Genomic DNA, 22,897 nt, shown 5'->3' with positions numbered 1-22,897 from the left:
GTAATCGTTTGCATGCACAGTTACTAGAAATCGCCATTGCCTCCAACTTTTCAAAATTAATCTTAAGCCCTGAGAAAGTCCCAAACTTCTGAATGAGGTCAATTAGCACTGGTATCCCCCCTGACACCTGACTCAGGAATATAAGCACGTCATCTGCAAACAGATTAATTTTATACTCTTGGGCTCCTACCGTTATGCCCTTTAATGTGTTAGTCTGTCTGATTTTACACGCTAAAGGCTCAAGGGACAGTATGAACAGCATTGGGGAAAGGGGACACCCTTGTCTCATCCTCTGCTCCAAAGCAAATGACTCGGTTAGTTCGCCATTTACAAGAATTTGTGCCGTGGGTCTGCTGTAAAGGGTTCTTATTCCTGTTAAGAACTCCCCAAATATGCCGAACTGCGGCAATATCCAAAACAGGTGATCTCAAAGAATCTTATCAAAAGCTTTTTCCGCATCTAAGCTCACAATGATGTCATCGCCTGTCCCCCCCCCCCCCCCCCCCCACCTTTGTCTGAAGAACACTCAGGGCTCGAACAATGTTAGTGGATGCATATCTTCCTGGCACAAAACCTGTCTAATCACCCTGTATTAGGTTCAGAAGAATTTTTCCCAGCCTACAAGCCAAGACTCCCGCGAATATCTTAATATCTTGATTTAACAAGGAAATGGGACGGTAGGAGCCCAAGTTCTCAAGGTCTCTTCCAGGTTTGCGCAGTACTATTATAAAGGCGTGAGTCATAGCACCCGTGAGCTGACCTGGAATGCATAATGCTTGGCAGAAGTCACAGAAGGGACCAATAACCTGAGCCCCCAGTATCTTGTAATATTCAGCGCCCAGTCAGCCTGGTCCTGGTGCTTTAGCCAATTTAAGTTTTTTAATTGCTGACTGAATTTCTTCCCCCCTGAAAGGCGCATATAAAAAATGCAGCTGCTCTTGTGTCAAAGACGGGAGGTCCAGTCCCTTAAAGAAAGCCTCACGCTGTATAATGTCACAGTGCCCTGAATCATGTGGAGGGGCATAATCGAACGCAAATGCCTATCTCCATGGGCGTTTATCTCAGAGAACGGGTCTGTGAAGGGGCGGACCGAACCGAATTTTCGAAAAAATGGGCGTTTGTTTTTTTTAGCGATAATGGAAACTACAAACGCCCAGCTCAAAAACGTCCTAATCCGAGCCATTTGGTCATGGGAGGGGCCAGGATTGGTAGTACACTGGCCCCCCTGATATGCCAGGACACCAACTGGGCACCCTAGGTCAGTGCGGTGGACTTCAGAAAAAGCTCCCACATGCATAGCTCCCTTACCACGGGTGCTGAGCTCCCAACCCCTCTCCCCCAAAACCCACTACCCACAAATGTACAACACTACCATAGCTCTTAGGGGTGAAGCGGGCACCTACATGTGGGTACAGTGGGTTTTGGAGGCCTCCCATTTACCAGCACAAGTGTTACAGGTAGGGGGGGATGGGCCTGGGTCCACCTGGCTGAAGTGCACTGCGCGGTACCCACTAAAAGTGCTCCAGGGATCTGCATACACGCAGGTCTCTAGGTCTTGTTGCTGCTGTATAACACTGGCACACCAGTTGACACCTGAAGACTAATCTCTCCGAAAACGTCCTTTATTGGAATAACCGCGTTTACTCACAGTTAACTGCAGATCAGAGGTTGTGCCCCACTGGCAACGAGTCTCCCTGGTACTGAGATTAGCAGTAGGTCAGAGCTGGCAGAATGCTGTACAATGCCCTCTTTCAGCCACATTCACAGTAAGAACTAAGTTCTCTAACGTGGCAAACACAGGAAAGGGAACTAAAACTGGCTTACAAAAATGGCCACTACCGCATGGACTACAACAGGAAACACAACAGGGCACACTCTGACCCAGTAGGCAGGGGGAAAAGCACCATGGGAGAAGAGCCTACCAACTACCAACATCGTGAGACTGTAACACAAGCTAATGAAATCACAGAGCCCAATACCCTACACCCACCACAATGCAATGCTGATGTGACCCTGTACTGCACCCGAGAGCCACATCTGACCCAGGGAAAGGCTGTGACAGGATCGAACACATTCTGCTGTCATGGAGGTGGGTATGGCATTTGAGGCTGCCATACAGGCTGGAAAAAAGTTTTTAAAGTGGGGGTTTTTTTTGGTGGGAGGGGGTTAGTGACCACTGGGGGAGTCCAGGGAGTTCATCCCCGATTCCCTCCAGTGGTCATCTGGGCAGTTGGGGCACTTTTTTGGGACTTGTTAGTGAGAAAAAAGGGTCCAAAAAAAGTGACCCAAAATCGCGGTCAAAACGCCTTTTTTTTTTCGATTATCAGCTACAGACGCCCATCTCTCCTCGTTTGATAACCACGCCCCAGTCCCGCCTCCGACACGCCCCCGTCAACTTTATTCGTTTCCATGACGGAGTGCAGTTGGAAACGCCCAAAATCGGCTTTCGATTATACCAATTTGGGCGCCTTTGCGAGAAAAACGCCCATCTCCCGATTTGGGTCGAAATATAGGCATTTTTCTCTTTCGATTATAAGCTGGATAGTGCTTTATAGAAATCTACAAATGCAGCTTGAATCTCCTTTTCTTTCATGGACCGCTGCCCTGATGGTAACTTAACACGGGAGATTAATTGCCTCGCCGGCCACTTACGCACTAGTGTTGCCAGCAGTCTGCCTGCCTTGTTTCCCCACCTATGCAAATTATATTTATACAGTTAGATGTCTCTCAGGACACGCTGATATAAGATCTCATTTATGCGTCATAGGTGTCTCTGGCGCCCTGCTTCCCCAATGTCATCTTCCCCCGGAATTCCTGGAGCTGCTTGAGCAAGTATGTTAGCTCCTCATCCCGCTTCCTGTGCGTGCGGGCTGTATACTCTATAATTTTCCATCTCATAACCGCCTTCCCTGCTTCCCAGAAGTTAATGGGTGAGGTGTCACTGGGCTTATTGTCCTGTAAATAATGTTGCCACTCCTCTCTGAGGAAATCCCTAAATTCAGATTCCAAGCATAACGTTGGGCTCATACACCACCCCGTCGAGGCCTTCCTTCCCTTTATTCCCATATCCACCCAGACCAAACTATGATCCGACAATGACCCCATTTCAATGTCCGCAGAGTGAACCGCAGTGAAAAGGGAAGGGGCTACTAGAATATAATCCAGTCTTCCCTGTACTTTGTGCACCTGCGAGTAGAAAGTGTATTCTCGCAAATCAGGATGCAACACCCGCCAAGTATCAACCAGGCCTACTTCATCCTGAAATAAGTTTATCCCCTTGCCTTCTAGCCCTTTGGGTCTCTTTTTTGTCGGATTACAATCAATGGCGGGATCTGTCGTGATATTGAAGTCCCCGCCTACCACCAGCTGGTATTCTCGAGGCGGCACTAGTGCCGCTACAAGTGAGGAGAAAAGTTTTTGAGAGTACACATTTGGGGCATACACCGAGCACAAGGCAATCTTTTGGCCCTGCAAAAACCCAGCCCATATTACGTATCTCCCTTCTGGGTCCTGTATTAACCTGTGTCTAGTGAAACCCAATGCTTTGTGAATAAGAACAGTCACCCCCCACTGCCTGTTATTGAAGGAAGCAAAAGCAATCTCCCCCACTTCTTCTGATAGGGTTAAGTGGGTTTCCTGGGCCATTAGAACATCTACTTGAAGCCTCTTACAGTAATTTAAAATCTTTTCCCTCTTTATGGGGGAATGAATGCCATCCACATTCAAGGTCGCCACCCGCAGACTACCCATAGCCCCATTGCACCTGGTTAGGTCTACAGAACCATAGCATTATAGTTGACTTTTGGGGTAGCGTCCCAGCTAGACCACCCCACCTGGCCATGTTGTTTTGCTTTAGCAGGTTATGCCTCACCCAGCCCATCCTACAACTGAAATCTGTCAGCCCCAGCCCCCAAGAAGGAACCCCCTGTAACCTGCCTCCCTGTTCAGAACTCATATTAAACTCAGTGAAAAGAACCCCCTCTCCTCCTCCTACAGCCCCCTCCCCTACTATCCTCCAGGTAGACATCGCCGCTCCCAAACCCACCCAAAGATACACACACCCCAGCCACACTCTCACCCCCCTCCTATTCCCGACCCCAGACTCACCAATCAAATTCAAATTCCCCTCCCTCCCTTCACCCTCCCCCCCTCCTCGCATTGTCTGCCCCCTCCACTCCTCTTGTCATCCCCACATGCATACCTCCCTCCGGCACTGCTCCTTACATACTCCTCACACTTACCCCTCCCTCAATGGCCCCTACCTTCCGCCCCTGACACTCCCTAGAAAACCCAAAAACTTCCTGCCCGCCCCCTCCCACAGTAAACATCCAGCGGCCTAAACCGTCTGTAATACTGCTCCTTACACACTCCTCACACTTACCCCTCCCTCAATGGCCCCTACCTTCCGCCCGACACTCCCTAGAAAAAACAAAAACTTCCCCACCTCACACAGTAAACATCCTGCGGCCTAAACTACCTGTAATACTCACAACTTCCATATCAAAAATACAAAAACATCACTTGAACATAAGTTACCCAGCAGGGCGCAAAGACAGAGACACTTTGTGAGCACCACCATCGCCACTTCGTGTCTTTTCCTAAGAAGTAGTGTCTTTGCTCTGGGCTTTTCACACTCATGAAACTCAAGCGCCCGGTCAACTACACATATAGAGACATGTATGAAGGAGGAAGCCTTTCCGCAAAAAACAGTTCTTCATAGCGCTAAACTCCGCTGATTTGTCCTCACAAACAGTCAGTTACAAAAGAGCTGCAGCCCCTCAAGATACCTCCTCAAACATCATCCCTGCACCACAAAGCAGGCCTCTATGTTTCAGGAATCTTCTCCATAAATGCCTTTAGTTCCTCCACCTTAGTCAGGCTCACAGTACAGTTCTCATACGTGATCTTCACTTTGGTCGGGTACTGGAAAGCAAAACGAATACCTTTCGCAGACAATTGTGAGCAGTAAGGCGCCAAAAGCTTTCTCTATTCCGTTACCCTCAGCGAGAAGTCCTGGAACAGCAGCAACTTACTGCATTTATACTCCAATACACGCTGTTTTTTGTACAGTTCCAATAATTTCGCCTTAACTGCATAATTCAAAAATCTTACAATTATTGGGCAAGTTCTTCCCAGGTCCTCCCTGCACACTCCAACTCTGCGAGCCTGCTCCACATGGACTGGGCCTACCTCCGTGGGGAGCCCCAGTGTTTTCGGCAGCCATTGCTCCAGAAGCTCCTTCAGCTCAGATTCCGGGATCGACTCAGGTAATCCGATCAGGCGGAGATTCTTCCGTCTACCCCGGTTTTCTTGGTCTTCAACCCTGTCTGTGAGGGTTCATACTCGGGCCTCCAAGCTCACTAATGCGGGTCTCCGTAGCCGCCACAGGATCCTCTTGGGTGGAAATGCGGTCTTCCGCCTGTTGAAGCCACGCCGCGTGGCCCGCAATACTGTCTTTGATCTCCTCCATTCCTTCGTGTAGCTTAGCCAACTTGTCATCCAGCATCTGGGACAAGTGCCGCATGGACACTTGTACGTTATCCTGCAGGCCCGGGGGGTGAGCTGGCAATTTAGATAGGGGTGGAGAATCCACCATTTTCTTGTGCGCTGCATTGCCTTTCTCCCGAACAGGCCTCGGCATCTTGACTGGCATCCCTCAGAGGTAGAGAAAATCTCTGCTTCCCTTCCAGCAGTCTCCACTTCCTTTCCTTAAAACTCTAATTGTGCTTTTAGGGCACTTTCCTGCGCAAGTTATTGCATTTAGGTAGGTTTGGAAGATGAGGGGTGAGGAGCCGAGCCATCAGTCATCCGTTCAGGTCGATGTCATCACGTGATCCCGCCTCCATCGATCCTAAGCATGGCCTCCTGACTTTTGTCCCAAATACATTCTGCCCCCCCCCCCTCCTTTTCCTGAGACTTACTGTTGGCACTACATCTATAACAGTTGTTCTGCTTTCTAGGTGCCATGTGGCTCTCTGTAAGTTTGAACCATGTACTTCCCAAACTCCCACACTTTTATGACAAGACTGAAAGTTCAATGCAGGAATCAGGGTACCATGCAGTTCGAGCTCTCTGAAGAGTCACATGCTGATGGAAGAAAACAGAATAGCTATTCCAGAGGCCAACACGCCTATACAGAAAATATAGGGGGGAATAAAATACTGGAGTGAGGGCCAGCTTAAAGGAGTTGCGAATAGAGACAAGATGGTGAAGGCTGGTGGGAATGAGAAGCAAGAATGGTTGGGAGTGGGAATGAGAAGCAAGAATGGTTGGGATTCAATAGAGAAGAGTGAGTAGTGGAGAGGAGCTAGGAAAGAAACGTGTGAGGGGACATGAACAGATAATGTGAGGTGAAGATATAGACTTAGGAAGAGTGCGTGAGGAATAGACTTTCAGTTACAAAAGTAACTGTAAATGTGCATAAGCAGCCAGGTTGACCACATCAAAGGGAGAAGTCACAAAGCCAGCTGTGTCACTGGAAGGGGAATCTGCCCCCTACCCCCAATCATGACTAGTGTGCTCACTTTGCCCAACAAAGATCTTGACTCTCACATTGAGGATTTTTTTTGCCAAATGGTCATCACCGGCTCTACTATATGATTTGTAACCATAAAATAATCGGGGTGGTGGGGAGAGGGGTGAGAAAGAGGTGGGATCCTGTACGTCAAATGTTTTAACCCGTAAATTCCATTCACCAGTTTCCAGACTTACCACTCTGTTGCTTAGCTAAAAGGAACTTACAGATAATATGCAAATAGCAATAGGGTGGGGAGTGTTCAAGTTAGCTCTATGGCTTGGGGACAACACATATATAGAAGAGTCAAGTTCATGCCTGCACATGTCATAATGGCATTCTACTACAACTGCTTATTCTAGTGAAAATGCCTTTGCTAGCCCCCCTCCCAGGATCCTGCAGAACTGAGGGATTTAATTTGAGACACTGTTTTCCTTGCAGCCTTCTTTACTTTAGGCTTTTACTCTCTACACACCTGTCCAGTATTTCAAGACAGGAAAGGGGGAGATACTAATATGCATTGTGTCCTTTTATCCATGCAGTATGTGTTAATAACTTACCACTTAATGGCTTGTTTCATTTGTTTTGCTAGACAGTTCCATGCCTTTTTATTCTTTCTCCAGCCAGAAAAATCCAGAACAGAGAAAATAACTTGCAGAGCCAGTTTATGGTGCTCCTCTTTATCTTAAATGAGAAGATTAAGAGATGGGTCACTACCAAAAGGAACAAATCAAATTCAGTACATAGTAAAATATAAAAAAAAAAAACTAATCACAGAACATCCCATCAACCTGAACTCCCACTTTTTTTGACTTTTGAAAGGCTGTGTACATAGAGTCAGAAACCCTCCCCTCTTACATCCTCAGTTTTACTTACAAAATGGTTGCAATGACCTCTTGCGTCAGTCTCACAAGATTGCCACAAAATGTTGTGGCAGACATTTTGAGAGCAAAGCCAGCAAGGGCAGGAGCAACTGCGGATCACTCCTGCCCTAACTATATCCCTAGACCACCAGGGATAAGATAGATTTCAAAGGGGACACTTAGAGGTGGGCAGGAGGGAAGGCAACTCCTGTTTGGGGGAGAGGGGGAGGGAAGTTGACAAACAGGACAAAGCATAAATTTTCAGCTTCCACCAAAAACACATGGTCAGTTTTGGCCAAAACTGAAACCATGGCCATAGCCTTTTGGCTGAAACTGAAATCAGGCAGAAAAATTATTTTAGGCCAGTTTCAACACCATAACTGAAACCGAAATTTGGTCGGTCTCTAAAAAACAGATTATAAAAATTGAAGAATAGATCTAGTGATCAAGCTAGTCCTTCTACAGCAACTCAGAGGAAATCCCCACCCTCTGCACAACAGTGGCTTCAATGGGCCAAATGCGGGATACACATGTGCCAGGTTCTTGCACACAGAAAAATCCTAAAATAGCTGTGAACGAAGACTTGCCTACTATATAGCACCAGTAGAGGCAGGTTCTAATAAACTTAGAAATCCAAAAGGAGAAGGATGCTAAAAACCACTACAGTTTAAAATGTAAAAACTGCCTGCACTTTTAGCATTTAAGCGCTCAATACAGGTGTGGGGGGGGGGGGGGTGCTTGAAGTAGGGTGGTAATGATTGCCAAAAGAAGGACATTGTTGAACGGCTCTTACAAAAGAACAAGAGCTAAAAAATCATATGCAAATGAAACCAGATGGATAGGTTTAAATTCTGAAAAGAAGCTCCTCTTTTGGTTTGATTACATGCCAACAGCAAGTCCAGATTTACCACTAGGCAAAGTATACAGCTACCTAGGAACACGGGACCAAAAGGAGCGCTTTATCTTCTGTCCTATTGGCACCTTCTTACTGCTCAGCTGAAGCAGTAATACTCTCAGACCCACCCACCTACAGGCAGAGAAGCAGGCCTGTAAATTCGGCCCACCCATGCACCCCAAGATAGGTGTTATAGGGCACCACCACTCAGGCTGTGTTTGAGAAAACTTCAGGACAGAGGTGTATACTTCAGTGTGGCACATGTTCCAAAAATGGCAACCCCAACCAAATGCTACACCTATATCCTGGGGGGGGGGGGGGCTCTTCCTCTACCTGCTCATTCAACAAGTGGCACTTAGATGTAAATCTAGCCGTTGACAGCAAAGTATACGTGTTCACACATTTTGCCTGCTGGACAGAACTCTGTCAGTTAACTATGCCAATCCGATATGGACAGATAAAGTCATGTCAGCACACTTTAGAAAAAAAAGACCAAGAAATCATTGCAGAACAGTGGTAAAGTTATACACTTTCTCTGTTTATGATGGACATGCCCAATCTCCCACCAAGGCAAAGCAGGCAAGAACTATCCATCCAAAGTCTGAGATCACCCCACAGGGCATTTTCATGACTTACTTGACTGCTGAAGCAGCTCAGCAAATTCTAGCATCAGCTCATGGGAGGGAACCAAGTTATACAGAACCTGAAAAACATGGTGAATGCAATTGTCAGATGAAAACAAAGAGGAGCAAATCAAGGCACAGAGGCAGAGCAAAAAAGAAAGTAGGAGAGAACCAATACAATTCCAACTCAAGGGTAAAAGGCGATTTGTACTGGTCCTCCCCTACTTTCTTTTTTGCTCTGCCTCATGCAATGTCACAACTGTAGAATGCAAATTTGTTCCTGTGAAGTACTTGTTATATAATTTTTACATCCATATATGCACACACAAAAGCTGATTAATTGAACAGAGTACAGTACTGCTCTAGATCTGCACACTTTCAACAAAATTTGACCATTTAGAATGTTTACAAATCACTGTCAAAAATATCGTTACCCCCTTCTCCTCCCCCCACCAAGAAAAAAATCTAGCCCAGCTTTCAATAGAATGTGTGTGTGTCTGTTTGCTTGTTTTTGTTTTTTGGGGAGGAATACAATCACCAGCTACCAGAGTTGCTGAGAATATGTTCTATCTAACTCCAATGCTTGTTGATGTTCAGCATCTTCTTCTAAACCTACCCATCAAGTTCTGACTAGATGTTAGACTTTAGCCAGAAAAAAATATTACTCAAAGCTGATCCAAAAAGGGGGATGTAACATGAAACAACTGTCCTCCATTGTCAACTCACTTACTACACCTACCAAACCTGAAGAGCATGTGAAAGAGAAACTTCCCTCAGCAAAACAACAACTACTACTACTACTACTTACAACTAGCCACATATTTCCAAGATAAGGTGAATAACCTTAGAATTGGACTCCCCTCCACCACTGACAAAGATTTTGAAGCACTAGCTTCCCTGTCCCTGCAAACAGAACCTGGAAGGAATTTGATAACACACAATGGTCTGTCTTAACAAACTATTCTCAAAGTATGCTCCCTCCTATTGCATACTAGACATCTGCCTTCCCCACTTAATGACCACCGCCCCACCAACATTACGCAACAAAATCCTCTCATGGATTGATCAGCAACTGTCACTAGGCATATTTTCCCAAAGTTTGGCCAAAATCATCATTACTCCAATACCAAAAGAACCGAGTCAACTGGTCTCCAACTACAAACCGATAGCCTCCATTCCATTCTTCACTAAATGTGGGGAATGGAAACCCTACAGCTCACTCACTACTTGGACCTGCATGATATCCTTCCACCACCTCAAGCAGGATTCTGTTTGCTCTTTAGCACAGAAACAGTTCTGAGCTCCGTGTTAGACCAATTCCAACTACTGTTAAGTGAAGTAAAAAGCACACTACTGCTTCAGTTTGATCTGTCCTCAATGTTTGACCCAGTAGACCATACTAAGCACGAAGAAATGGGAATCATAGGTAATGTTCTAAAATGGTTCAGAGGCTTCTTGGAAAGTAGATCATAGAGGGTCAAAGTAAATGCAGATTTATCCCTAAACTGGAGCAATAGATGTGGGGTCCCCCAAGGTCCCCCCTATCTCCAATACTGTTCAATGTTTTCCTCCAATCCTTAAGCTCACTCCTAGATAAAAATGGCTTTTTCCACTACATTTACACCAATATCATCTTAGTATTAATCCCCATACAATCAATTATCAAAATAGACGTATCTAGGGTCCAACAAGGCATCAATCTATTAGAAAAATGGATGCGTGTTCACAGGCTAAAACCCAACACTAAAAAACACAAATTTCTTTCCTTCAACACAAAACCAGATCAAATCCCTAAATCAATTACCATCAACCAAGTGAATTTCAATCTCTCTCCCACCACTCCTAGGCAACCAAGTCAACTGCACACTCTCTCTGGAAGCACAAGTCAAAACCCTAGCCAAAAAAGCTTCCACCTAGTGAGAAAGCTCCGTACCATTTGGAAGTAATTTGAAATCCACCAATATGAACGGCTGGTACATGCACTGGTATCATCTCTTGATTACTGCAATCTAATATACCTAGGCTGTACAAAAACCCTGCTTCAAACCATCCAAAATACAGCAATTAGACTAATCTTCAGGCTATCAAAATATGACAGTATCTCCCCCTTCTATATCTACTACACTGGCTCCCCATCGAGGCATACTTCCTTTTTAAAACACTGCAAAGACTGATCCCCAGCTACCAACTAGCACACTTTTGCTTTGCAGCTTCAACAAGATCAAGGCAACAAGAAGAAGCCAATGGTATACTGGAGGTTTCCTCACCTAACATACCTGATGACATCAGGATAGTTTGCACAGATAGTGATGCCTCCTGAGGTACCAGTATTGATGTAATACTATCAAGTGCTTTCAAAGTTTCAAAACTAGCTAAACCTATCTGCACCACTTATATCCTCCAGAGCAAGGTGAACAATGATCAACTGCCTCCTGAATCACCTGTTCAGCTCCTCCTGAAACAATGCCCTATAGACTTAGGTATCCTTGACATCAGAACTACCCAGGCCATTAATGGTAAAGCAGAAGTCTTTGCTGCCCTCAAGTGGGAGGAAAGAGAATAGGTACTCTGTCGTCTCTCACTAGTGCTTAACACAGAAAGTACATAATGCCCCCAATACTGATGTGGCAACGTGATCCCTGAATACTAAGGCCAGAGCAGGAGGATTGGGTTTACAAGAAAATCTGAAAAGTTTTCAGGGCATTCTTTTTTTATTTGTCCCCTAGGCGTCTACGACTTTTGACAAGTGTCAAAACCCAGACATGTGGGTCAGTCAATCACCTCGCACAATTGAAACTGGTGCCCTTTTTTGAAAATGCTGGCATATTTCTGACATTATGAAAAGAACAGATTAAACAAAATCAAAGAACTCTATTGTCCGATATCATACAACAGAAACTAATACCAATGCAAAGTATGAGGGTGCAGATATGAGAGATTTACCCACTGAACGGAGTTCCCGGGGAGGAGTGTAGGGAGAGATAAGAGTGGAGAGGTACTGAGGAGTTGCAGAGTGAATGCACTTGTAAGTCAATAAGAGGAGTTTGAACTGTATGCTGTAATGGATAGGAAGCCAACGAAGTGACTTGAGAGGGCTAATATGAGCATACCGACACTGGCGGAATATAACTTGTGCAGCAGAATTTTGAAAAGACTAAAGGGGACAGAGATGGCTTAGTGGAAGACCTGCGAGAAGCAAGTTGCAATAGTCTAGTGAGAGATGATAAGAGTGTGCATAAGGGTTCTGGTAATGTGCTCAGAAAGGAAAGGACGAATTGTGGTGATATTATAAAGAAAGAAATGACAGGTTTTAGCAGTCTGTTGAATATGTGCATTGAAGGAGAGAGAAGAGTTGAAGATGACCCCAAGGTTACGAGCTGATGAAACAGGGAGGATGAGTGTCATCCACAGACAGAGCGAATGGAGGAAGAGGGGAGGTTGGTTTAGGAGGAAAGATAAGAAGCACAGTCTTGGTCATGTTTAGTTTCAGATGGCAATGAGACATCCAGGCAGCAATGTCAGACAGGCAGGCTGATAACTTTGGCCTGGATTCCTGCTGAAATTTCTGGTGTGGAGAGGTAGATCTGGGAGTTATCAGCGTAAAGGTGATTATGAAAACCATGGGATGAGATCAGAGTACCAAGGGAAGAAGTTTAGATGGAGAAAAGAAGAGGTCCAAGGACATATCCCTGAGGTACACTGATAGTTGGATAGAAGTGGAGGAGGATCCACCAGAGTACACACTAAAAGTATGATAGGAGAGATAAGAAGAAACAGGAAAGAACAGAGTCCTGAAATCCAAATGAGGACAGCGTAACAAGGAGTAGGCGGTGATCAACAGTGTCAAAAGCAGCAGACAGATCAAGAAAGATAAGGATAGAATAGAGACCTTTGGATCTGGCCAGGAACAGGTCTTTGGAGACTTTAGCAAGAGTTGTTTCAGTTAAATGAAGAGGGCAAAAGCCAGACTGAAGTGGATCAAGAATAGCTTGAGAAAAAAGAAAGTCAAGACAACGGCAGTGAACAGCACGTTCAAGTATTTTGAATAAGAAAGGAAGGAGGGAAATGGGGCGATAGTTGGAAGGCCAGGTAGAGTCCAATGAACGCTTTTTGAGAAGTAGTGTGACTACAGCATGTTTGAAGGTATCACGAACAGTCGCAGTGGAAATTGAAAGATTGAGGATATGACAGATAAAAGGGATGACAATAGGAGAGACAATGCTAAGTAGATGGGTGGTAATAGGATCAGAGAAACAGGTAGTTAGTTCTGAGGAGAAAAAAAATGTGCAGTTTCCTCTTCAGTGATTTCAGAAAAAGAAGAAAAGTAGGCACGGGTTGAAGGACGGTTGACAGAATGGACCAAGGGAAGGAGAAGTGGAGGTGACTTAGTTGACAATTCAAGTTTAATCTTGTGAACCTTATCATGAAAGTATTCAGCCAGAGTCTGGGGAGAAAGTGAAGGGGGAGTTGGAGGTGAAGGCACTTTGAGGAGAGAGTTCAGCATGGCAAAGAAACATCGAGGGCTTGAGCCAAGAGAATTTGTCAACTGGATGTAGTAGTCCTGTTTGGCAAGTGAAAGAGCAGACTGGAAGGAAGTCAGCATGGGCATGGGATTACAGCCAAAAGCATTCGACAAAGTGGACACAGGAACATAGGTAGCGGATTCTAGAAGTCAACCAAGGCTGCTGTTTGGTACACCTTACAGAACAGGGAATGGGAGGAGCGAGAGTATCCAGAGCAGAGGAGAGAATAGTAATATAGAAAGAGACGGACTCATTGACAGACTTGGATAACATAGAGGCATATTTTCAAAGCACTTAGCCTTCCAAAGTTCCATAGAAACCTATGGAACTTTGGAAGGCTAAGTGCTTTGAAAATATGCCTCATAGTGGTTGAAAAGGGATTTGAAATACTGGAGGACAGAATAGAAGGGTCAATAGACTGAAAATTCCTAAATGTATTGGTTGAGATTGGATGGGACTGGAGGGGAGGGTGTATAAGTGTGAAAGTTATCAGATGATGGTCAGAGAAGGGAAGAGCTGAGGCACTGAAACTGGAGAGTGAGCAGTTGGAGAAGAAGATAAGATCAAGACAGTGGCCATTCTGGTGAATGGGGGTAGTAGAGCACAGTTAAAGACTGAAAGAGGATGATAAAGCGAAAAACTGAGAAGCAGTAGACTCAAAGGGATCACTAGCATGAATGTTAAAATCCCCAAGAATGAGGGAAGAAGATGAAGGTTCAAGAAAGAAGGAAAGCCAGGCATCAAAGTCAGTGAGAAAGGAAGAAAGGGACTTATCAGGGGGGTTGATAAATGACTGCTACTTGGAGAGGCAGAGGAGTGAATAGACAAATGGAGTGGACTTCGAAGGAAGAAAAGCAGTGAGACTGAGGTGGAAGAGGACGTTGAAATCTACAGGAGGGTGAAAGTAGTAGCCCGACACCACCTCCACGGCCAACTGGGCGAGGAGTATGGAAGAAAAGAACCTCCATGACACAGTCTCTTCAGGACAAAGCCAAGTCTCAGTTAGGACAAGCAGATGGAGAGTACCAGAGATAAAGAGGTCATGGATGTAGGGAAGTTTGTTGCAGACAGAGTGGGCATTCCACAGAGCACATGAGAAAGGCAGGAAAGAAGGGAGGAGGAGAGGAACAGAAATTAGATTGGAGACATGTCCCTTGGCCTGTGTCAAGGTGAATGGGTGATGTTCGGCACCTTTGAGTTACACTGAGGCACTCGGTAGGGGTGCCCTTTGGTCACCCCTACTATTTGCCCTGGTGATAGAACCTTTGGCACAGCGGTCGAGGATCCAAAAGCTCATTCATGAGGTGCAGATCCATGGTAAAGCCCACAATATTAGTTTATTTGTGGACAATATTTTGTTTAACTAAACCAGCTGAATCCCTGTCAGGGGTACAGCTGAAGCTTGAGGAATATGGGAGGGTTTCTGGGTTCTATGTTAATATGAGGAAGTCTGAGATTCTGAATATTTCTCTCTCCTTTGAGCAGGTTAATGATCTGTGGCACCAGTTTCCCTTTCAGTGGGCTAGTTATTCTGTTATTTGGGGATTCAGGGGGGGGGGGGCAAAGAATCTGTATGATGGGCCTTTGTTATGGCAAATTGCTCAGTACCTGCAGACTTGGGCAAACCTAGGGGCCCTTTTACAAAGTGGTGATAGGGCTACAGTGCGTGTAGCATGCACAAATCTACACTACCGCTGGGTGGCGCGCTACCGGGAGGTAATGTTGAGGTTGGTGTGCACTGTTTCCCATGGTAGAAAATAGTTTTCTATTTTCTATCAAAGGGGCGTTCCTGGTGGTAATCAGCAGCATGGCCACATTGGTGAGCGCTGTATGAGTATCGTACATATTTATTTATTTATAACATTTATATCCCACAATATTCCCGCCCATGGGCAGGCTCAATGTGGCGTACAATAGTTAATAAACAAACCATAATACAAGAACATAAAGTACAGTGGACAAGGGCCACAAGAGGGAGAAAGAGATGACTGACGAGGGAAAGGAAGAGAGGGTGTGTGATAGGGTATCACGGAGTGAGCTGTGGGCTAAAAGGCTGCGGCTCCTGCAGGACTCGCGGTAAATGCTCTGCCAAAAAGCGTGAATATAGTGCATGAATCCTTACCAAAAGGTCAATGGGTGGCAGTAAGGGCTCAGGCAGTAAACAGCCACGTGCTACCTTTAATTCTAGCATGGCCATTTACTGCCCCCATTGAAAAAAAGATTGAAAAAAGCCTTTTTTCCCGTCGCAGTACAAAATGGCCCAGTGCGCACCAAAAACATGCGCCCACACTACCGCAGGCCACTTTTACTGCAGCTTAGTAAAGGGACCCCTAAGTTTGTCCTGGTTAGGGCGTATTGAAACGATGAACCTTTCTCGGTCGTTATACTTTTTCTCTACTTTGCCAATTAGTGTCTCGAATGGTGTGCTAGTATACTTACAACAGCAGCTGTCCCGCTTCAGCTTGGGAAATCAGAGACTGAGCATTGCACAGTGGGTGTTGTGTCTGGGGCATGGTTGGGGTGGGGGGAATTAGCTGTTTCATATGTGCGCAAGTATTATTAGGCTGCAGTTTTGAGCTATCTTGGCCTGGCAGGCTCAGGAAATGGAACAGTGGGTGGAGGTGGAGCAAGAAGGGGAAGATGATATAGGGTTGATGCACTAACCATGGGGTAGCTGGTTGGGGTTGGGAACGGGGAGGACAGGACCATATAGAGAGTTTTATGAATATGGAGGGGAGTACGGGATCAGCTGTTGGAAGGCAAGCATTATTCCTGGTACACACCTATTTGAGGGAATATGGAGTTCTCTCCAGGAAGGGATCAGTCAATCTTTTGTAGATGTGAGTTGGGTGGCGTGTAAGTTCTTTTGAGGAACTGAAACAAAGATATAGCCTACAGCCCCAAGACATTTTCCCACTATTGCCAGGTGCAGCACTATCTTAGTAAAACTCAAATGATTTTGGACCTGAAACAGGGGCTTAGTGCCTTTGAAAAGCTTTTGGGGCCTGTGGTACAGGAAGGGGCAATTTACCAAATATATAGATGTTTTGATGTTCAGAGGAGGCAGAAACAGATATATGGAGGAATGGGAGGCAGATTTGTGGTGATAGTTGAGTGCTTCTGATTGGGATGAAGTATGGCAGAGAACCAAGGGCTTGGATGTTTCAACTTTGGTGGTGGAAAATGGCTATAAGGTTTTACTACACTGGTATTACACTCCCTTCTCTATGAAGAAAATGTTGGTTTGCATGCTGATTTATATTGGAGGGGTTGTGGTGAAATTTGTCATTATGTGGTGGAGTTGTCCACCTATCAGGACATTTTGAGAGTAAACTTTTGATACGTTTTCTCAAATTTTTGGTAAAGAACTTCTCCCGGATATGGAGGTGGCATTATTGAACCATCGTGTTCTGATTCCTGATGAGCCTGAAGATTTTCTATTTTGCCTCGGAATTCAGCAGTGAGGATTGTGATTGCAGCGAGTGGAAACAAAGTCACACTGAGCAGGGCTCAGGTAATCCATAAATTGAACTATTGGTATGTTCTGGATAGAACTGCTGTGTTCCGCTGCTTCAAATTGGGACAATCTGACAGGAGGTAGAGTCACTCTCAACACTGGCAGCAGGACCATTTGGGTTGGGGGAGAGGAGGTAGGTGGGGGGGGATTGAGAATATAGTGTTTGTTCTGTTAGCAGTGGCTATACTGAAGAGTACACTGTGCATTTACTAAAGGTTGATTTTATGTTGGTTGAAAGTCAATAAAAGATTAACTAAAAAAAAAAAAGAAATGATTCACTTTACAGACTCACTGCATAAACTTACCTTGAGAACTTGTATCAGATTTTCTGATGTTTTGTGATTCTTCTTGAGGAATTTGTAAAGGTACACATGGGCATTAGGATTGGATGGATACTTGGAGTCATATGCATAGGTTCTCAGCAGCTCCTCGGCTTCATCGTGATGGCTATAATATTCAAGAAGCTACAGAGAGGAAAAATAAATTTGCCACTAAATGCTGGTTAGTGGTGCCAGTACTTGAAAACAGACTTAAATAATCTGAAGTTCAACAAATCAGCTTCCTGTTGCAATTGTACCAGGCTGCCTGCCATGTCCCTGAAGTAACTTATTCTCATACTAAAAGGCAATCAAAACTGTATCACACTGCGACCAGCCAAGTGGCAGGCGCACCTCACTGCTATGCAGAGAAACCGGGTTTGATTCTTAGGGTAGACATTCTGCTCCACAGGCCGCCAGGTGGAGACAGTGCTGTGGAAGCAGACTGTATGGTTCGAGGACTGTAAGTGATACATTTAGGAACCTATGTAATAAAGTTTAGGGATAACTATATGAGTGTGCACATGTTAAAAGTTCATACGCACACTTTCATTACGCAGGTTGATAGATTTTCAAAGCAAATAAGCATGTACTTCCATTCTGAAAGGTACTACACATAGTTAACATAGTAAATGATGACAGATAAAGACCTGTACGGTCCATCCTGTCTGCCCAACAAGATAAACTCATTTTACATGGTATATGATACTTCATATGTATACCTGAGTTTGATTTGTCCTTGCTATTCTCAGGGCACAGACCGCAGAAGTCTGCCAAGCACTCTTCTTGTACTAAAATTTCTGAAGTTAATGTTAAAGCCCCTTAAAATTTACACTCAAGCTCATCCATATCTATTCAGTCACGATCAGGGCGTAGACCGTAGAAGTCTGCCCAGCACCGGTTTTGCTTCCCAATTACTGGTGTGCCCACCCAATCTCCGCTAAGATTCCATGGATCCATTCCTTCTAAACGGGATTCCTTTGTGTTTATCCCATGCATGTTTGAATTCCATTACCATTTTCATCTCCACCACCTCCCATGGGAGGGCATTCCATGTATCCACCACTCTCTCTGTGAAAAAAATACTTCCTGACATCACTCCTGAGTCTGCCCCCCTTCAACCTCAATTCATGTCCTCTAGTTCTATTGCCTTCCCGTCTCCAGAAAAGGTTTGTTTGCAGATTAATACCTTTCAAATATTGGAACATCTGTATCATGTCACCCCTGTTTCTCCTGTCCTCCCAGTAATACATGTTCAGGTCAACAAGTCTCTCCTTGTATGGTTTGCAAAGCAAATCCCAAACCATTTTTGTAGCTTTTCTTTGCACCACTTCCAGTCTTTTTACATCTTTAGCAAGATGCAGCCTCCAAAACTGAACACAATACTCCAGGTGGGGCCTCAGATCGACCTCTGGTGTCCCCCACTTGTGGAAGATCTGAAGGACCGCCTCCAACGTCAGCTCCCACTCTGCCAAGTAGAGGATATGATGACAGAAAATCCAACTGCACATTACTCTGCCAAGCAATGTGCATCACCGACAACAGCAGAACGTGGTTCTCTGCCCACTTCATAAGGCTGGCCACCTCAGCAGTCAACGCTCTGCGTACCCCTCCTGACAATTGATACAGGCCACTGTCGTCCTATTGCCGAGAGAATGTGGACTGCTTGACTCTAGCGATCGTTGAAAAGCCCATAGCACATTCAGCACTGCTCACAGCTTCAGACAATTGATGGGCCCAGCAGCGTACCAAGGGCGGGGTGGTAGGAGCGGTCCGCCCCGGGTGCACGCCGCTGGAGGGGTGCAGAGAGCAGGTTCTGTTCCGGGGGAAAGAGGGAGTAGGGAGCCAGCGGAGCCGAGAGCACCCCAAGGGGGGGGGGGGGTCACTGCGCATCGGCGATCCGCCCCAGATGGCAGCCGACCTAGATCGTCACTGGATGGGCCATTCCCCTTTCATCACCATCCATCACCCCTGAGCATATCGGTGGAGGCAATGTACCCCCCAACCCGATAAGACTGGCATCTGTAAGCACACCACCCACCATGGGGGGCGCCAGTGGCATCCCCTGCCGAAGGTTGGCCTCACACAGCCACCAGCACAAGCTGTGCTTCTTCCCCAGTAGCCACGGCAGCCGATGTTCATTACTCCTGGGACATTGGAGACCACCTGTCTAAAAGGGAATGCTGCATTTGTTGTATGTGAGTCCTGTTCCAAGGCACTACTTCTAGAGTGGTGGCTATGGATCCTAACACCTGAACATAATCCCAAGCGTGGGAATGCGGCACTAGCAATAGTCCGCGTATCTGGGACATATGTTTGATCATCCTGCCCTTTGGAAGAAAAATGCACCCCTAAGTTGTGTCGAAGCACACCCTCAGATATTCCAAAGTCTGGAAGGGAGCAAGATGACTCCTTGGAACGTTGATCACCTGTTCAGAAGAAAGGGATCCTCAGGAGTTTAGCTGAGATTGGATAACAGAGCCGGTAGTGGGAGGCGGGGCTGGTGGTTGGGAGGCGGGTAGTGTGGGCAGACTTATACGGTCTGTGCCAGAGCCAATGGTGGGAGGCGGGGATAGTGCTGGGCAGACTTGTACGGTCTGTGCCCTGAAAAGACAGGTACAAATCAAGGTAAGGTATACACAAAAAAGTGGCACATTTCTTGGGCAGACTGGATGGACCGTGCAGGTCTTTTTCTGCCGTCATCTACTATGTTACTATGTTAGCCTAGAGACTGCAACAGTTCAATGACCTGGTAGGTGAATTGCTGACTATCCTGAGCCAAATCTACCCGGATCAGCCAATCAACGAGTAAGGATGCACCCCAACACCCTCCTTCTGTAGGAATGCCGCCGCCACCACCACCATCACTTTGGAAAAGGTGTGCGGCGCAGTCGCCAGTCCAAATGGATGGGCCCAAAACTGGATATGCCGTCCCAGAACGGTGAACTGAAGAAACCACTTATACGGAGGCCAAATAGGGATGTGTAAATAAGCCTCTTTCAAGTCCAGCACAGTGAAGAACTCCCTTGGCTATACTGCTGCTATCACCGACTGTAAGGTTTCCATGTGGAAATGCCGCACTCGCAGAAACTTGTTCACCTTCCACAGGTCAAGCACTGGCTGGAAGGAGCCTCCTTTCCAGGGCACCACAAAGTAAATTGAATACCTGCCTGTGCCTAACTTAGCCTGCAGAACGAGTTCCATGGCGCCCATGTCCAGCAAGGTCTGCAACGTGTCAAGCATCACTGCCCTCTTGGTAGCTGTGGCACACTGAGACTCCAAAAAAGCATCTCCCATGGGAGAGAACTCAAGCCTGTAACCACCTCTGATAAGCTTGAGGACCAACTGGTCCGAAGTAATTTTGACCCACTCTTCAAATAAAAGGGTGAACAGCACAGAAGAGTGAGCTGGCACCCCATCATTGCCCGGGAGTACCCTGCCGAGCCGCCACTCAGGAGGGCCATTTCTCAGAATGAAAGGAAGATCGCTGTGGGAACCTGGAACGTTGGTAAGTTTCTGTAGCTCTGCTTGGGCGATACTTCTGGGCTTTGCGAAACCAGAGCTTTAAGGAACCAGCTGTAGCGGAAGGTTTAGGCTTATCTTCTGGAAACCCCCAAATCCTTCACTATTTTCTCCTGATTGTACCAAACAGCAGCTTCCCCCAAATGGGAAGCTTAGTGAGGCGCTGGTTAGATGCTATGTCCCAATGACCCCGCCTCAGACATGGTAGCCAGGCGCCTGCATTTAAGCGTGGGATCCTCCCCAAGGGTAGGAGCAAGTAGCTCACCATCTCCCAACACAGGAACCTGCCCCCCCCCCCCCCCATAGTGGAGATAACATCTGATACTGTGGGGAAGGATGGGACCTTTTTAACAAATAGGCCTGATGCATGAGAAAATAACATCAGGAGAGAAAAAAATTCCCCGAACCATTCAACTCCTGCATCCAGCCCTAAGGCAGCCCCCAGTAACGTGCTCTCGCAGTCAGCATTCCCATTTGGAAGGGCAGATGAACGCCTGAGGCCCCCAGACTGCAGCGGCGAGGAACCCAAAGCCACATCCGCTGCGGTCGACAAAATGGTACGCACATCAAAATCTGCCATGCGGGAAAGTGGACCGTCAACAGCCACCACCACGTTTGCATCTCGGCACTGCAAACACCCACTGCGGAGTGCTTCTTGCCGCAGCGCAAACTCTTCTTTCCCACTTCCGCTGCCATGTCGGTTACCACGGTAATCAAGTGCCCAGACCGCCAAAGGGAGGAGAAGGGAAAATAAAATACAAGGTACTCATCCCCGAGAAAAACCAACCTACCAAACTCGATGGCAACTCCCAGGAGCCCAAACGGCACTCCCCCGTCTCTCCAGAAGGCAGTTCCAACACAGGGTTACTTTTATTTTTAGTGAGGAAGGCAGCGCAGCAATTACAAACCCTACGGGAGAGCACTGGGAGTAGGGGAAAAGCGGGGTAAGGCAGGGACCCAGAAATCAGGTATGCCCTCATAGTTGGCACCGTCAGCCACACACATCCACTGGCTCAACTGGTCAAGCCCAGGAGCTCCCCACTAAACAGGAGCTAGAGGGAATCCGTCCACCACCTGCTGAAGATAGAGATATACTGAAGGGATAAGGAACTGGACATCCATGGTCAATAACTTCAATTCAGTGTTCTCTATCTCCACCTGCTGGTAGGCGGATACAACCCACCAGTTTCTGGATTCACCTGCTGAAGAAGATAAGGAAAGGAGAGATCTACTTATGATACGTGAGTGAAAGAGACAAGGGGTGATGTTGGGATCGGAGGAGAGATAGAGTGGAACCAAGGCACAAGGACTGTGGGGCAGGTGGACGGAAGGGGGGAAGGGGAAGGAGAGATGAAGGAGAACATTGGGAAGGAAGGAGAAAGATACAGAAGACTTCTGGAAACTAGAGCACATGGATTGTGGGGAAGGTGAATTGTAGGGGGAGGGGTAATGAGAGAGATGCAGGAGACCACTTGAAGGGAAGTAATCAGAAAGATACAGGAGACTACTGGGAGAAAAGGAAGGAAGGAGGATAGGGAAGAGGAGAAAGGAAGGAGACCGTATGCAGGCAACAAAAAACTTCCTCTCTCCCACATAAAATCCTATGTGTACAGCCCCCTAGGGATGGTGCTAATGTTCATGTGGCCCTCAGTGTAAAAAGGTTGCCCACACCTGCCCTAGGGCTTACCATCTGATGCTCACTCTGCACTGCCGGAGAAGGAGAAAAAGAAACCGCCTCTCTCCTAGGACCAGGGATGCTGAGGCTCCCTCACTCCGTAAGTGATTCCCACTTATTTTTGACTACTGTTGGCTGAAGAAACCTATCAATCTTGGGTTGCCGAATCACTGGTGTGGAGGTGGCAGAAGGGCCACTGTCATGGAACGCCTAGCACCTGCCTGGGGCTAACCCTGTGGCCACCTGAAGGGTCTGTCCCCAACACTCCACAGGTCCACTTGCACCTGCTGCTTGTGCTCTATACTAGCACCTTCCTTACCACCGACTGGGTCTCACTTGCCTGTGGGCAAGTCTCCCACTCTCAAATTATTCCCGTGATTTTTAGGTTACTGAGGCCACACTCTTAAGGGGTCCTACTGTTCCTAGAAAACACCCACAGACCTAACCC

At 46.5% G+C, this 22,897-nt stretch overlaps 1 protein-coding gene across 5 annotated transcripts in view; it reads right to left on the bottom strand.

Moving 5' to 3' along the window:
- Positions 1-22,897, bottom strand: part of TAF1A (TATA-box binding protein associated factor, RNA polymerase I subunit A) — a 182,512-nt gene that overhangs the window by 23,708 nt on the left and 135,907 nt on the right. For all 5 annotated transcript variants that reach the window (XM_030195994.1, XM_030195992.1, XM_030195993.1 and 2 more), the window contains exons 7-9: positions 17,241-17,399; positions 8,909-8,975; positions 7,075-7,198 (exon numbers count right to left, since the gene is read on the bottom strand). In XM_030195994.1, the coding sequence (XP_030051854.1) occupies positions 7,075-7,198; positions 8,909-8,975; positions 17,241-17,399 (350 nt within the window). The remainder of the gene's footprint in view (positions 1-7,074; positions 7,199-8,908; positions 8,976-17,240; positions 17,400-22,897) is intronic.

This window comes from Microcaecilia unicolor, chromosome 3 (assembly GCF_901765095.1).
Source record: "Microcaecilia unicolor chromosome 3, aMicUni1.1, whole genome shotgun sequence".
NCBI lineage: Eukaryota > Metazoa > Chordata > Amphibia > Gymnophiona > Siphonopidae > Microcaecilia > Microcaecilia unicolor.
Note: the sequence above shows the minus strand (reverse complement) of the source record. Positions and strands in the feature narration are given on the sequence as shown.